General features: G+C 36.8%; 1 protein-coding gene across 4 annotated transcripts in view; it reads right to left on the bottom strand.

The window, feature by feature from the left end:
- The window catches only part of TAOK3 (TAO kinase 3), a 158,920-nt gene that overhangs the window by 11,940 nt on the left and 129,159 nt on the right, over positions 1 to 17,821 (bottom strand). For all 4 annotated transcript variants that reach the window (XM_037511084.2, XM_037511085.2, XM_054695305.1 and 1 more), the window contains 3 exons: positions 11,893 to 12,129; positions 9,848 to 9,976; positions 5,410 to 5,613 (listed from right to left, as the gene is read on the bottom strand). In XM_037511084.2, the coding sequence (XP_037366981.1) occupies positions 5,410 to 5,613; positions 9,848 to 9,976; positions 11,893 to 12,129 (570 nt within the window). The remainder of the gene's footprint in view (positions 1 to 5,409; positions 5,614 to 9,847; positions 9,977 to 11,892; positions 12,130 to 17,821) is intronic.

Raw genomic sequence — 17,821 nt, 5'->3', positions numbered from 1 at the left:
AAAGAACAGTGAGGCCTTTCCAGAGGTGACAGCTATTCCAGGCCAATGGCCAAGAGGAAAGCCCTTTAAATGGGTAAGGTCCTGTTCTTGGGCCATTGCACCACTTTTTACCTGTGAGTACCAGGACTCCCAATAACAGACACTGAAACATCCCATTTCCTAAACTGAGAGGTTTCAGTTGAGTTTGAGTTAAAAAAAAAAAAAAAAGACACAATGTAAACAAGACTTGAGTCAGAAGAAACCAGTTGCATCTCTATTTAAAGGTGTGCTTCAGGATACTCTCTCCAGAAAACTAGCATCAGAATTACCCAGGGCACATGTGATTAGTGGTTATAACAAGTCACCCAGCTAACTGCCATATACTCAAGTTTGAGTAGTACTGGAAAAATATTCAATGTGTGAGTCAATTTAACTTTCCCATAGATTCATCATGTATAATACTGCACACGTCTCTGAATCTACATTGTAGTTTTCTCAGGTGTAAAAAGAGGATACACGAGCTACTATTCTGTGAAGATGAAGTGAAAGACCATAAAAACATGCTTTAGAATATATAAACATACCATTATCATTTCTCTGTATTTAGAAGTGAATATCTGGCACGTAATATCTTAAACTTATAAACTATTGAAAAGGTGAGAGAAACATGACATGAAAAGGTTTTTTGTTACAATTGTAGGTTGCTCCTTTGCCTTTAATTCATACATGTGAGTTGCTGCCATGTAAGCTGGTAAACTGCCTATAACATTTTATACCATGAGAAAAAACATCCTGCTTATTGTGAGCTCACTGCTACACAACAATGTGTAATGTGCTTTCAATTTTTAAAAGTGATTTTTTAAAAAGATTTATTTATTTATACAAGCACTGGGGTACAGGACAGAGGGGTGGGAGGATAAGAGAATTCACCAGAGACAGAGCGGGGAACAGAACAGGTAGACTGACTGAAATACACTGCTGAGGGGAGCAGCGGGTGAGACAGGAGAGGTCTGTGTCGCCATGTGGGAATCTCCCTGGCCAGCCAGGAATCGAACCTGCACTGCAGAGGCTGTGGACAGCTTCACAGAGCTGTGCTCAACCTGCTACGCCACCGGGGAGGCCCCTTAAAAGTGATTTCATTAATCTTCCTGCAAACACAGGAGGTGGTTAAGACTGCAAGGGTTTACCTATTTTATATATGACAGTAAGGCCTCAGGGAATTGAGAGACTAATGTAAGATCATACAACTTCTACAAAACAGAACTGAGGCTAAAACTCAGGCTTTTATATTAACATTTTCTGTTAAAAGATGTCCCAATGAATGGCTTATGTTTCATACTTTTTTAGTCTGTGATGCAATATTCCAAAGAATTCCTCTGCACTAGCCAGATACCATGCAATGGTGGTTTTATTTTTACAAACAAAATGAGCCATGTCACGTGTACCCTTAACTTATAAAAATTCAAGAGATGAAGCTGAAAAAAATTACAAAATCAGATTTAATGGCGATTCTGTCCACCAGCACACTCAATGTGCATGTGCGCTGGAGGGAGGGTAAGGTGGGAACCCACAGTCCCTTAACCATGGTCTCCGTCACACACTGTGGGCATCTCGCCAAGCTGAGTGTAGAGCTTAGTGCTGAAGTATATGTGCTTTTCATACACTATGGCCTCTAAGCACAACCATACTTTATGTGAATCTACCTCCTGTGAAAGAAGTGGACCCAGGGTATGCTCCCTAATGCCTTGTCTCTACCCCTGTTCCAAGCATTCCATCAAGTTTCAATGGAACTGCTATGACTTTATACAACAACTGATCTTTCTTGTCAAAGTTTTTATTCTCATGCCCACTGAGGTTGAGTAAGAATTAGAATTCAAACTTTCAAATGGAAATGTTGTTAGCCTATGACATTTAATGCTTTCTTAGTTTCAGTTCTGTTTCATATTGGGTTAGAAAATAGTGAGCATATGTGTTTAGTGATGATAGGGAAAGAGTTTCCATCCAGTTGGTGGCGACTCCTTTAAATGTTTTCATTAATTAAAAGGATTACTAACTCTCAGTTTTGGCAAAGACACTGGAAAACACGTCCTCTTTGCTGGTGGGAGAATAAACACTTAGCAGATACAATTTGGTTACATCTATTAAAAAAGACATGTACTCAAAGGTGTTCTCTGTAGCACTGTAAGTAATATAAAATATTCACAAAATAGTCACTGAGAAGTATCGCATTAAATAAATGATTTTTTTATGCCAAAGCAAAAAGTACTATTAGTAGTTTAAAAAGAATAAGGCAGAGCTGTATGTCCCAGATAGTAAATGAGGAAAGAAAAGTTACAAAACAGCCTAGTGGACATTTTTGCGGGTTCAGTACCCATTTTCCCTTCTTAGTTCACAGGCTCCTCTTTTTGCATGAGAAATTATTCCACCCTGCCTGGAATCAGAGAGAGTAAGGGAGTAAGCACAATACTCAATCAAGTTGCATCCCTCCTAGGAATTTGACTTTTAAGCAGAAATGTTACAAAGATTAAAACATGGTTGGAGGCTATACCTCCAAATGGCAAGGCCTTGATGAAAGCCCATTAGATCTTGCTCTTAGTTCACTGATGTTGCTGTTCCAGCTTGATTCTTAATCTTTTTCTGGTTTGGTTCTTCAGTCCTGATACCTACCTGATAACCTTCTCTGATTACTCCATACCTACCCCATATTCTTCCAATAAATTCTTTCCAGGCTAAATCAGCCAGAGATTTTTTCCTATTGTTTGCAAATCAAATAAACCCACTGATATTAACATAATTTTAGTTTTGTAAAATTCAAGTTATATACACTACATAAACTATAAGCATGGAAGAAATCCAGAACTCTATCTGCCAAATTAATGGTGACTGTGTAAGGGTAGAGATCAGGTGGGATGGGATTAAGAAGAGCTTTCATTATTCAACTTTGTATTTTTCTGTATTTGTCTTTTTTTCACTGTTCTTTCATTTATAAATAGAAGAACCAGCCACATTTTCAGGACAAAGATTCTGGAATAAGGCTAAACAAAGGCAATCTAGAATCTTAAGAAAAGTACGCTTAAAGAGTGATTCTTTGTTCACTTGGTTAGAATCTGATGCTGTGGAAGTCATGAATATAATTTCTAACATTTTTGAGAAATATCTGTCTTCTATAGCTTTTACTAGAACTAATTGTCTCTTTGTCCTCAGACTTTCTCCAAGTCTGTGCTATAAGCATAGCAATTACTGAATGAAAAGAATCCAAGATACCTAACTTCCCATCTCATCAATCTCTAACTTGAGATATACTTCCAGATTTCTTCCTGTGCATATGTCTACATGCTTATAGCTTATATATATAACTTGAATTTGACAAAAGTTTACTTCCAACCAGCTACTGGAATTTCATTTGGAATTTTTGCCTTTTAACAAACTCAGCATGTCTAGTACTGAATTAATCAACTTTTTACCAACACCTCTCTCTGAGCTTCTGTTCCTGCCCAAATGTACATTTCCCCAAGTCTTAAAACCTTGAAATAATTTTGATTCTACCCCCCAGCTTTTCTTATATCCTATTGTAAGCCAAGTCCTGTTTATTTTATACTTCAAAATGTTTAAAATCCATCTCTCTTTCAACAGCTACCACTACCATCCTTGTCTATCCTTTATTCTGGCCATGTGATCTCTTTGATTCTAGTTTTTTTTCCCCACAAGTTCAGTTCTCAAGCTCTTCTCTTCCATTACTGTCCCCATGGGGTGTCTTTTTAGACTCCCCCCACCCCCACTGCTCCTGCCCCTGCAATATCTATCTATTAGTCATAGATATACTATATATCTGTCTATGAACTGTCTTTCAGGGGGCCACAAACTTGTAATATCTAAGACCCCTTCACCCACAAGGACCCATTTCACCCCTTGGGGCAATATTGCTTCCACTAAGAACATCTGCTTTAATCAGTCTGTGTATCGTCATCAAATTGGGTTAATCTTTCTAAAGTAAAAAAAAAATTGTCATATCCCTCACTGCCTGGCTGAAAAATGTTCAGCAGTTTCTCCCTCTTCCAGGAAGGTGAGATAACTTAAAGAATCTGAATTTGTCCATAACTATGTGTTCAATAAATTTTAATTTGCTCTGACCATTTTTTCTTCCTATTTGAATACTCCTCTGCAAAAAGCATATACCAATCCACATTCCCATTAAATATATTTGAAGTGCTTATTTCCCTTAAGCAGGCTAGCACAAGGTTTTGATCAAGCAAATATTTTTGCCAACGTGCCAGCTTATTCATGAGGATTTCTCTGATTACTCCAGGTCACAATGATTTCCTATTGAACTTTGATTCTGCTACTGATTCAGATTCTATATATTCTTTCTCTCAGTGAGTAACATCCTATTCAACCAATTTTTCAAATTAGAAACTTTGAAGTCATTCTTTGACTCCTCCTTCTCCTGAAATTCTTACATCCTGTGGTCCAATTTATTGTTAGTTCTGTTTCAGAAAAGATTTCTCTCTATCTTCATTGCCTCTTCCAGGTGGGATTAGAGAAAGAATATCCTGGCTGACCACCTGTACGTTGCTGTCACTATTCCAGCCTATCCTCACAATGACACTTGAATTTTTCAAAACAAAGAAAACTCTCAGGTCGCTCACCCCCTGCTTAAAAACCTCTGCTGGCCATGCAACTGCCTTCAGGTTAAAATCTTAAAGTCTTAACAAATGAGACCCTCGGTGTTCTGCTTTCAGTGACTCTTTAGCTGGCCCCCCACTCCACACACCCAGAACTCTAGTCACACTTAACTCCTCATCAATCACTGAAACCCCCAAGCCCTTTCATGATTACAGGCCCATATTTTATTATATTGTAACTAGTTTGCTCCATCTAATATATTTTAATTAGTCTGTTATGCACATCTGCTTCTCCTCTTAGACTTAAGGCTAACTTAACTGAAGGCAGGAAGGGAGTAGTTACCTGGCAGCACTGGCATCTCTTGCACAGTGCCTGGCACAAAGGAGGCACTGCAAGTGCTGGGTGGCTGAGTGAATTAACTCAATCACAGAGCATCATACTGTTATGTAAATGCTTCAAGGAGAGTCACAAAAATACAAGGCTTTGATAAGCAGGATGAAAACAAAATCCATTCTACATCTTTTGCTTCCTGACTACATGATATGTCTTATAACAGGTGTTCAATAAAATTCTATTGTATTTATTCAGAAAAAGTTGATTCCTTCATTTGTTAATGGGCTTCTCCCCCCCTCATTTCAGTGGGAAATTCATTCTCTGACTTATTTTATATACCTACTTTATGTTGGGCATTGAGCTAAAGATTATGAAGGTTAATGATACAGGAGTGGGCAAAACAGAGATGGTCATTATCCCCACAAAGCTTTTGTCTCACAAGTGAATGAGAATAACTATGAACATAGTAAATACCTCCCGAATGTTCTGCTGCTCCACCTCATGCCGCTTGATCATTATTTTCCGCTTGAAGAAACGGCAGTTTTTGTCATAGTACAGTCTCTGCTGAGTGAGAAGGTGGGCTTCCTCTTCAGCCTGTGTGTGCTGCAAGTTCTCTTTATGCTTGGATATCCGCTCTTGCTTTTCTTTCTTGGGTGTGCTATGGTCCTCGTTCATCTCCTTCACAAAAGAAAAAGAAAAAGAAAAACAAAAATGTTGGTCATATCAAGAAAAAGAAACAATAATAGTTTATTTTAACGGTAGGAAGCAAATGAGAATGTAAGGATGGAAAGACTTGGTGTTGCACATCTGTACCCCCCGCTTCCATTTTTTTCTCCTGCCAACAATTTTTTTTTTATCGACTGAGTATTAAGTGAGAGGGAGACTTGTTAGTTTCCATGACTCTGACTTCTCATTCTCAGAAATTATTTGTTCATTCATTCAATCAACACACAGTAAGTTTCTGTCATGTGACAGGCACAGTAAAGACACAAGGATACAATGATGAGCAAAAGAACATGATAACTGTCGTCGTGGGACTTTACAGTCTAGAATCAAAGGACACCAAAATGAACTGAAATTATCGTGATAACTGCTGTGGAGATGAAGTATTTGGCTTTACAAGGATATTTAATAGAAAATATTTGACTGTGGTAACAACTAAGTTGATATTTGAAAATTTTTCTAGCTTCTAACCAGTGAAAAGGAGAAGGAAGAATACTCTGGGCAGAGGAAATAGCATGTGCAAGAGCCTGAGGGTGGGTTAACTGAAATATGATGATCAAGGAACTGAAAGAAGGCCAGAGTGGCTGGTGCAGTGTGACATGAGGTGAAGCTACAGGTAGGCAGGAACTTCAGAGTTCAGAGGCCTTACAAGTTAAGGCCAACAAAAAGTTAAGTTTTCATGAGTATAAGAGAAAATGACTTTATATATGACAGGGGTGTCATGAAGAGAGGCATTACAAAAGACGACTCTGCTATTTGGAGAAGAGAATGAAGAAGGCAAAAGTGTATACATAGAGATAGCTGGGAGGCTACTGCAAAGGTCTAGGTGAGAGATGATAGTAGTTTGTACAAAGGAGGTGGCGACTAGGCCAAGAGAAGAGGACAGATTTCACAGACAGGAGATTAGCTTTGCAAATGTCAGCAGTTTGAAATTCAGGAAAAAGCAGGAATTTGCCCCAAAATAAACCACCTATATTTTCAAAAGGACAAAATTCATTATTTTGAATTATTTGAGCATAATTATTCTGATAATATGGGTGAAGGGACGAAGCAGTTAATTAGGACTATTAAGAAGATGTTAATCTATGGAGGGAAATAAGACCACTTGTACAGACAGTAAAGTACGCTCTTTTTCATACTGACAAGCTTGACCTTTGCTAACTACTCACTCAGTTAAAATTTCCTTTAATTGCTACCATTTGCTCTCCTCAGTGCTTTGGGATGCAGACATCACTATTTGCTATTTTTACACTTAGTCAACAAGTGCTTGGAAATCAATTTTAAGATTTCCTGTTCTACTGGAGTTTTAAGTGAAATATTAGAATCAAAAGCAAGGGCTGTTTCCAGCCTGTAGGAAGCTGTGAAATAACAGGATGGTGGTCCACCACTAATGCCATGGCTTTACTACTAGGCTTGGCACTAACCACACAAATTGCACACAAAATTTAAATATGGTCATAAAATTTTACCCCCAAGCCAAGAATAAATTATTTCTGAATCATTCATCATTCTGTATTGCTCACATCTTTATTGTCTAGCAGCAACGGTGATAACTATATCATTTTGTCACTCCAACACAATACTTTTAAGTATATTAATATCTAAATATGAATGCTATTTTAAATATTAGCTCTCCACAGAAAGGCCATCTCAAATTGGTTTAGGCTTCTTTATCTCATGAGTATGTTGAAAGACTTAAAAGTTTAGGCCTATTGTCTCTTGCGCTGATAAATCTGAGTATGGTGAACCAAAAATAGCGTATTGCTTGAGGACTGAGTGGGAACTCTCCAATGCCATTCTATAGAATTTTCTAAAGGTAGAGTTCATGTAATTTCTAAATTCCTTGATGTTACAAAAGCTCAAAATGGTGGCAATAGTCAAAAAGTATGGCGTCCAGAGCATGAGAGAACAAAAGAGCTGAAAATAAGAACATATTTGCAGGTGAGAAAAATTCAAAAGTTGTTATTGAAAAATCAAGGTCATTTTTGTAAACCAGTGACATCTTTCTATTCTGATATAATAATTAGGCTCAAGCAACAATAAAAAAGAAAACAGGAGAACATGAACCTTCTCAGTTGGGCTATTTCTCTCTACAGGTTGGTTTTCCAGACTTAAGAGAGTCAGAGATTCTTTCCATTCAGGAAATGTGGATCCAGTACAATTTTCTGGGGGCCAACAATTAGCAGAGGCTCCTCTGGGCAGGGCAAAATATCCTGAGGCACACCCCACCCCACTTGCTTTCACTTCCTTACGAAAATTAGAGAGGAATCTTGCTAAGACCCATAATGTTGACTTGTAAATTAAAATGTGAGCTCAAGTGAATAATTTTATATACTAAAACAATGTTCCAAACTGGATTTTATTAAGCTGTAATACGCTGGTAGTCTACAAATAAGAAATCCTAAGTCTTTGAGAAGGAAAGTCTATGGAATCGTAGGCAATTCACCTGCAAGTACTGGTAAAAAAAGAACTGAAGAAATCTGAGCTTTCAGATCAAAATGCAGTTTCTCAGGAGGACTTTCTAAGTCCACTAGCGGTCTTCAACAAAACACTCAAGAATCATTCATTCATTCATCACATATTCACACACGCCAAGCTACAGGGATGTAGTCATGTGTAATTTTTTTTTTTTTTTAAGTGATTTTGTGAACTAATTCCTACTTACCCTACTAACTGGTGAGTGATAAGAGTAAAGATTGTGTCTTTTTTGTTTGTTTGTTTGTTTGTTTTGTTTTGTTTTGGTTCATGACTACATCCCTGTGTGGAGATTTCTGGACCTACTAAACATAGAGCTTCCATATGATCCAGCAATTCCACTCCTAGGTATTTACCCAAAGGACACAGAAACATCAATTCCAAAGAGCACCTGCACCCCTATGTTTATAGCAGCACTGTTTACAATAGCTAAGCTTTGGAAACAGCCCAAATGCCCAAAAATAGATGACTGGATCAAGAAGATGTGGTACATATATACCATGGAATATTACTCAGCATTCAAAAAAGATAAACACATGCAATTTGCAGCAACATGGATGGCGCTGGAAGGGATCATGCTCAGCGAAATAAGCCAAAAAGAAAAAGAAAAATACCGGATGGTCTCACTCATAGCAGGAATCTAGAAAACTTAAATAAGGGACCAGGAAAATGAATAACTATAAGAAAGTGAAAATCAAAATCAACAAAAAACTACGAACCAGAGACACTTTTAGGGGGGCGGGGGTGGGAGGGGAGGGATTGGGGTCAGAATGGGGGGGCTGCAATTGTATGGGGAATATAAAAATAAAAATTATTATTAAAAAAAAAATAAAGAACATGGAATCAGTAAAAAAAAAAAAAATGTGTAATTGAAAAGTAAGTGTTATGAAACCAGTCTTGGTTGAGGCTGTCAAGAAAAGCTTTCCTGAGGAAGTGGTATTTAAGTTAAGGCACTAATAAACAAAACTACATTTTATGAGGAAGATGTGGAATTAACAACCGAATTGTCCTTGGGGAAAGACTGGGTGGAGAGAGTTGAAAGCGTTTCCTAATGGAAGGAAAAGAAAGGAAGGGAGGAAAGAAGGGACGGAGGGACTCAGGGAAGGAAGGGACAGGAAGAAATGAGGTTTCAAAAGACCTTGGAGAAGGGCGTAACTTGATACATTTATTTAAGAGTGAAAAGGTGAGCATGTGGCTGGAGCAGAGAAGAACTGGGGTGGGATAAGCAGGCTGGGAGACACTGGTATCAGATGAGACTGGATGGGATGCTGGCAGCAGCACATCACGCAGGGACTTGCAGTATTCTCATCTAGCCCAAGAGCAAAGGGAAGACAATGGGTGTTAAAACCATGAAGTGATGTAACAAGACTTATAGTTTGAAAAGATCACTAGATGAAGTGTGGAAAATTGGCAAGAACAGTTTAGGGGTAGATTAATGGTTCCTGAAGTTGGTGCCTGGACCAGTGATATCAACATCTCTTGGGAATGTGTTAGAAGTACACATTTTCAAACTCTACCATGGACCCACTGAATTAGAAAATCTAGGGGTGGGTTAGCAATATGTAAAACAAATTGTAAAATACATACTTCAAATGATTCTAAAATAAAGTCTGAGAATCTCTGGATTAGATCATTGGTCACTGTGAGAAAAATCAACTTTAAGTTCCAACCATTCTACTGACAATTTGGTGACTATAAATATTGATACCCTTACCTCTTTTATTTTTTCCTTACAAATCTTATACTGCTTCTTCTGACTTTCTAAGAAAGTTGTCAAATCTTTTTTCTGCTGGGCCAAGATCTGTTGCTGGAACTTCTTCTCATCTGCTGCAGCTACCTTTGCCTGATAAAATAACATATACCATTTAAGATGAATTATTCTTCACACAGTATTCAGTTGTCTGAAGTATTCTCTAATGCATTAAAATAACTCATAAGTGCTGAATAATTTTAGGTGTTGAATAATTTTAACAAATCACTAATAAAATAGAAATAAAGAGATGCCTTCTGATTCTCTTGTATCTTAAAAAAAATGAAATTTTTACCATTGAAAAATATTTCCTATTATGGAAAAATATGAAAGTAAACCATAAACATGTTTTGTTGAATACAAAAAAACCCCACCAAACACATGAAATGAAAAGTGAATTAAGTACTATATGGGGCCTCCCTGGTGGCACAGTGGTTGAGCACTGGGTTGTGAAGCTGCCCGCAGCCTCTGCAGGGCTGGTTCGATCCCTGGCTGCTCCCCGGCCACCAGAGGAGGGTCCCACATGGCGCAACAGACCTCTCCTGCCGCCCGCTGCTCCCCTCAGCAGTGTACTTCTGTCCTTCTGCCTGCTCTACTCCCCGCTCTGGCTGTGGTGAATTCTGTCACCCTCCCATGCTTCTGACTGTACCCAGTGCTTGTATAAATAAATAAATCTTTAAAAAAATTATAAAAAAAGTGAATTAAGTATTATAATAATATATTTTTATCCTGTTGATGGTAGCCCAAGAGTCTGATTATAAAAATGGACAAAAAACACATAGCTGGACAGTTTTATTCTAAGAACCAAACTCTGATTTGTTATTTCAACTATCAGATTTCCTAGTGGGGTCAACTTTAGTATATACATAAAGAGAAGGACATTTTGCTTTCTGAGACACCTACAACAGTGGGACACCAGGACATTTCTGAAGCTCCTAAACAGATAGAACACAGACCAAATATAAGATAACCCAAAAAATACTGGTTTCTAGGACAAACACTAGATAAGTTCACTCATACTTTTCACCTTTATCTCTATTATCAACAAGTCTTCCATTATGAACAATTTTCTCTCTTTATTTCCCAAGTCAAATTTCCAGGAAAGAATGTGGTTTAGTTAGTCAATGTCAACTCTACTTGGAAGATGTTTTCATGTCAGGCTGCCTCATGGAATGATAGACTACTGGGGAATGTTTCTTTTAGAATTCTGATGTTGTCCTCCATGTGGAGAGAGAGAGGCTTAATTATTGAAACATCTTTGGCACCTTGTCCTAGTCACTCTATCCCCGGGGAGCACCTGTTCACCCCTGCTTTGCACATTATGTAAGTCTTAGCAGTAGGGAAGACAAATGATTTAGCAATGCTCCAGTCAGGGTAGGCACGTCTTAATTTTGTTAAGTAATATTAGGGTCAGTTTCCTTTAAACATAAATCACTTCTTCCAGCTAACATTTATCAATAATAAAGGTGATAATAATTTGATTCTATCTGCCTTACCCTCTTATTCTGTTTTTTTTTTTTTTTTTTTTAAATCAGTTTAGAACCTGGATGGAGAAGAGAGGAGGTCCTTAGAATACCCAAGCAATAACTGGATTAATTACTTGCTGCCAATGGTAAGGAGCCCATTGTTAGTCTAATCAGTTGTGGGTAGGATTCATCACCACTAAAAGGGAGTATTTTATGGAACGGTTTTCTTTTGAAGAGTACAGTGAGTATGGTGGACACTCCAAAAGACCTGAATTTTGCAAGTTCACATAAGACAGAAGGATCTTGCTTCATTTTATATGTACCCAGGCCCCCATTAAGGGACTGATGCTCAGAATACGTCTGAAAAGAAAAGATGTAGTACACACTTAGAATTACTATTTTATGCTTTCAATGATGATTTTAAGTAAAATCTGGAAACTATCCCCATCACCAAAGCAGTACCTCCTGCCCACATGGCGCTACTGACTGCAACAGGCTGGGCTGGGCTGGGTTGTGGCACAAGGGCATCGTGTACATACTGACCTCCTTTTCTATGATAGCCACTTGCTTCTTGGCCAGCTTCTCCAGCTCGATGGACGAGTTGTTGGCATGCGTCTCCACCTCTTTCTGTAGCTTGAGGCGGTGCTCGTCCATCTCAGCCTTCAGCTTGTTCTCCAGGGCGATCAGCTGCTTCTGGTGCTGGCGCCGCATCCGCTTATAACCTGACATCTGTTCCCGCAACTCGTTCTCCTGCTCATGCTCATGGATCTGCCGTGTAACCTGATTTGGGTGGGGGAACAGAAAGGTAACTAGATGCATGGAAGACAAACTTTCAGGCAAAGTACAAGAATCCTCTGGCATAATTTTATTTATCAATGTCATTAACCTACTTACCATTTCCTGAACATTCACCTGTGCTGGGCGCTGTGTTGGGTGTTCTTTATATACTTTATTCTTAATCCGAAAACCATCTCATTCATTTATTCTTTTTATTCATTCATCATCCCCATTTTACAGATGAAGAAGCTGAGACTTTTGTCTCAATAATATATTGGTGATACCATTTTTTATATATACACACATATGATATATATATATATATATACGTACATATTTTATACACACACACACATGCTCAAGGTCACAGAGCTTATAAGGAGTAGAGCTGAGATTCAGATCCATTTCTGTTTGATTCCAGAGCCATGTATTCCCTTATGCCAGGATTTCTCAGCATTGGCACTAGTGACAATGGTCACATAATTCTGTTTTGAGGGACTTTCCTGTGATTTGTAGGGTGCTTAGTAGCATACCTGACCTACTCAGTAGATGCCAGTAGTACCTTCTAAGTCAAGATAATCAAAGATGTCTGCAGCATTGCCAAATGTACCCTGGTGGCAAAATTTCTCTGGGTGCACGATATTATACTGTTTGTGTTTAAGGATCGTGTCTCTAACAGACACAGGAATTTTGAATATCCTTTTAAAATAGTTTGGACAAGATTTATTTCCTATTAAATTGAATTGAGAGAGCAAGGTGAGAGAGTGAGAAACTTTCTTTTGAAATCATCTTTTTCCCCCTCCTGCAAAAGAGCTGTTAACAAATTACCATCTAATTATTTATTCTCCTAAAGAAGAGAAAGCACATCTATACTGTTTGAATGGCTACATAGTAATTTTTTCCTTAACCTATACTCAAGTGAATACAACAAATTGAAATTGCAAATGCAAATTTTGGCATCTCTTCCTTTTTTCTATTAAACCTTTTCTGGTTTTCCTGTCCTTTTTCATCTTTCAAGTTATTATCCCTCTTTAATTTCCTATTAGGTCATTTCCTCTCATCTTCCTATTTTAGAATAAAAATTTTAATTACAAAATGGTGAGTTTAGGGTTTTTTTTTCATGAAGTAATTTAGTTACTCTTATCTATTACACGCAACTTTTCAACCTAACCCTCAAACGAGTTTTACTGGAAATTCTCATGCTGCTATTAATTCTCTCTACTAATTTCAGTTTATGGGGCAAAGTGCATCTTGTACAAAGAACAGTTTGTTTCTCTGTTCTTTTTGGAAGGTGTCTCTGCTACTAGACCAAGTTCTTACTATCAAGAGTGTTCTGTAACTGGATAGTATTATCAAAGTACACCATTAAACATTAGCCGAACTTTGAAAACTTTCCAGCTGAAACTAACACTGGGTCTCACATATTCATTTCTCTTTTCAAAATGACAATCCTCTATAAGGTATGAGGAATAAAAGCAGAAGATATTGCAAGACTATATATATATATATATATATATATATATATATATATATATGGCATCACCAAGAAGGCATATAACACTCTAAAGAACAAAGTTTATTTTGTTATACAAAATTAAAAAAAGTTCATTTTTAAAAATGAACTTAGCTCATAATAAAAGGAAGGAAAGAAGTGGTTTGAAATATATATGTGTATTTTACTTGCTCATGTCTGCCACCCTAAAGTTCAACTATGGTGAAAAAAAAAAAACAATTTCAATCAGTAGAAAGGATACCACTTAGTTCTTCTGGATTCACTTGTTTTTCAGACAAATATGATAGTAAAGTGTCTCTTTTAGGATAATGAATTTAATATATGTTTTATTCATATGTTTTTTTTCTAATTTTAGTATTCCTTCTTTAATCAGATCCCCAGAGCTGAGGCATGGCACACTCTAAAGTCACCATGACACATTTAAAACTTGCCAACAGAATGTCTGATTGGCTTGTGGTCCATAAAATATTTCTAAGATGACCAATTCCCTATACCAGATAGACTATAAAATGTAAATGAGCTGTGTCAAAAACATTTTCTATCCTAATTGCTGGGCTAGTCTCTGTGAAGGGGTGGATCTACTGCATACTAGATCATACAAATTTATAGCAGAAAAACACAAATTTCACTATGCTATCATTGTACATCATTGAATGCCAAGAAGACATTTTGCTTTTTGAATGCTTCCCATAATTTGGATAATCACCTTCTTAAACTCTTAATATCATCTTCCATTTGTTACAAGTAAACTTTTCAAGAATAGTCTTTTTAGGTACATACATATAAAGAAACTGAGTTTCATAATCCTATGCTTAAACTAGATAGATGAATCTAAATAAGAGTATATCCAGATGTTTCATTTATAAAGCCTAAAATGTGAAATATATAAAAAATAAGTTATCTACAGTTATGTATACCTGTGTGTTTTAAGTTTACATTGCATACCTTATAAATATACTATTTGACAACGGAATTAAAAAAAGCTCATATTTTTATCATGCCTTATGGTTTACAATATGTTTTCAAATGTAATTTATCTTTAATTTCTATTAAGCCTGAGGTTTGAATTAAGATCCGATGGCTCTTGAATTACCTGAGAAAATCCACATCACCAAGATAGAAAAGAGTTAATATTTTCTGTTATGAATAATGGAGGAAATCAACTACCTACAGAGTCAAACTGGAGAGAGTGGTAAGGTTAAGTTACAAAATGACTAACTCTAAAAATAAGTGAGTTATAGACATGATAGTGATTGTAGTTTTCATAATGGTAGTTTAAAAAATGTGATGAACTAAAGTTGAGGGCAGTATTACCTTGTCACATCCACTATGTTGTTTGGAGACAAACCTCATTCCACCCCATATTCTATAACTGACCTTATGCAAGTTACTTAACCTTGTGTACTCTCTCAGTTCTCTGTGCATATATAAAGAGGAACCACCGGATCTTCCTCAAGACTAGATGAGATAACATTTGTGCCTAGCAAGTTGTCTGACACAGAGGAAATGTTCAATATATGTCGATTTCCTTCCTCCTCCTGTCAGGCTCTGAGTAACACATCTCTTTTTCCCTTCCCTTCTGGGGATGGGCACATATATTGGAAGCTGTGAAACCAACAGAAAAGTGATGTTTAACATCAGAACAGTACTTGCATCTAGGTTGTAGATTACAAGTATGTAAAATTTCTGAATTTGAATTATTAATCATTACATATATTTGCCATAATATATAAAAAGTTAAGAACCATTAAGGATGACTAAACTTTTTCAGTAAGTTTTTACAACTATTCCATTTCCCCACTATTTAATTCCAGAAAAAATGGACCCTGTAACAACCACTTCATTCAAAGTGTGTACTAAATGCCTATCAAGTGCAAAACACTAGACTAGAAGGCTACTAAGCAACTTACTGAATATAAAATGGGAACATGTGGCTGATAATGTTAACCTCTTCAGTGATAAAAGGCAATTTATAAGATTAATTATGTGTAATAACAAAAATAATGCATGTGATGAAATTAGCCACCTCAGCACTTAGAACAAATGAAATTTATAGCAAGTTCTTAAAAAGAATATAGTGAGTCACATTTTGGCATTAGAAAATTGACACTCTGCTCTTTAGAACACCTAAGGAAAAAAATATTCTAATTTCTTACTAAAAGTAATGATGGATAGTAGGCAGTTCCACATTATACAGAAAAATTGATATGAATAACTTTGAAATGAACACTTACAAATCCAAATTTTCATGTGGTAGTAGGGCTACAAGAGACTTTTAGTTCATTCATTCATTCATTCATTCAACATATGTTTATTAAAAGATTTTGGCCATGCAGGCTAGGCCTTATAAATTGGGAAGCAAAAGTGAGAAACAGCATCAGTAATGGTATCAATGAGATTAAGAAGACACACAAAAAGAAGAAGATACGCAATATTTTGATAAATGTTCTCTGGTACACTATTCAGGAAGTGAACATATTTTCAAGCATTTAGAAACAGAACAGCAGGGCTCATGAGAGGTGAAACTGTAGCATTTACTGCTGAGACTCTAGTATTTTTATTCTTGTCTATTAAATGCATTTAGGTACCCAGTTTACCATTTAGTTGAATAATTAGCTTGCATTTTTAAAAGTTGAAATACAGACTCCATTTTTAAATGAGATTTTATACTATATCTGGTAAAACCAAAGTAAAATATCTATATTTTTCATGGATAAGTCAACAATCAATTTCTCCTATGTGCTTTCTTGGAGATTAGAAACTAAGAGTTTTATGTCCCTCTCCCTAATGTGAATTCTAACATGAATTCACCTGTGCAGTAACACCACTGCATTCCAGTGAGAATTCCTTCATGAGGCCGAAAACTCCATTTTCTGATAGATATTGGCTCTGTATTAATATCTACTGTGGGTACATAGGACATAATGACACTTTAAAAAGAAATGACATCAGGGCCTCCCCGGTGGCGCAGCGGTTGAGCGCTGGGTTGCGAAGCTGCCGGCAGCCTCTGGGACGCCGGTTCGATCCCCGGCTGCTCCCCGGCCACCGGAGGAGGGTCCCACATGGCGCGCAGACCTCTCCTGCCGCCCGCTGCTCCCCTCAGCAGTGTACTTTGGTCCTTCTGCCTGCTCTGCTCCCTGCTCTGGCTCTGGTGAATTCTCTCACCCTCCCGCGCTTCTGACTGTACCCAGTGCTTGTATAAACAAACAAACAAATAAATAAATAAAACATGCCTCTATTAAAAAAAAAAAAAAAAAAAAAAAAAAAGAAATGATATCAAATGTAATAACAGCTGAAGACACTTCTTGGGTTGCTAATTTAATTAAAATATTAAAATCTCTACCAACAATAAAAACTCAAGGGAGGCACATCTCAAATGCCCAAGAAATCAGATGAGTAATTCTGAAGAAGTAACTCCTTTCTCTAGGTAATGAGTCAGTCCAACTTTTTTACAAGAAAAAAAAAAAAAAGATTAAAATAAAAATGAATCCGTGAAATTGTCTCTTTCACTAATTTTCCAAAACAAGGTAAAAAAAACTCTGCCCTTAAAAATGTTTACAATAAAATAATTATAATTCTGAAGCTTCTCAAGGATTTCTTCTGGTACCAAGGGTCACTGTCCTTGTTTTTCCTTTGTTACAAAGGCAATTGTGCAGCAGTGTATAACAACAACAAAAATCTCAATTTCAAGGTGCTAAAATAGTAAAAAATGATAAAAATATCTGGTAGTAAAAATCTTTAGCCCATGGGCATCACACACCTGTCAGTAACCCCACTTAAAAGCACAGTGTAGAAAAAAAAGTCAAGGGGAAAAACATTACAGAGCTAGATTTCCCTTAAGATTTGTGCAGAAGAGTCAGACTGATCAAACAAATTTGAGGAAGTGTAATTTTTTTTTTCAGTTTGCAAGTCTATTTAAAATATATGCCCATTATTTATTTACCAGTAATTGAAAAACTAACTTCTGAATTCCTCTTTCTCTTTTTACTGTTCACTTTTGGATTGCTCTGTGGGTTGTTAGCGCTTATGCTAGAAGATTGTAAGGAAAGAATAAAGCCAAAATAAATAAATCAATATAGTATCATTACCAACTGTGAGAAGTAAAGAGAGGTTTCAACCATAATTTGATTATTCATTATACTGGATCTTCATTTTCCTACTTTCATGTCACTTAAGTAATTT

This window comes from Talpa occidentalis, unplaced genomic scaffold (genome assembly GCF_014898055.3).
Source record: "Talpa occidentalis isolate TD23 unplaced genomic scaffold, MPIMG_talOcc4v2.1 talOcc4.14, whole genome shotgun sequence".
Lineage (NCBI taxonomy): Eukaryota > Metazoa > Chordata > Mammalia > Eulipotyphla > Talpidae > Talpa > Talpa occidentalis.
The sequence above is the reverse complement of the archived record's forward strand: the minus strand, read 5'-3'. Positions and strand labels throughout refer to the sequence as shown.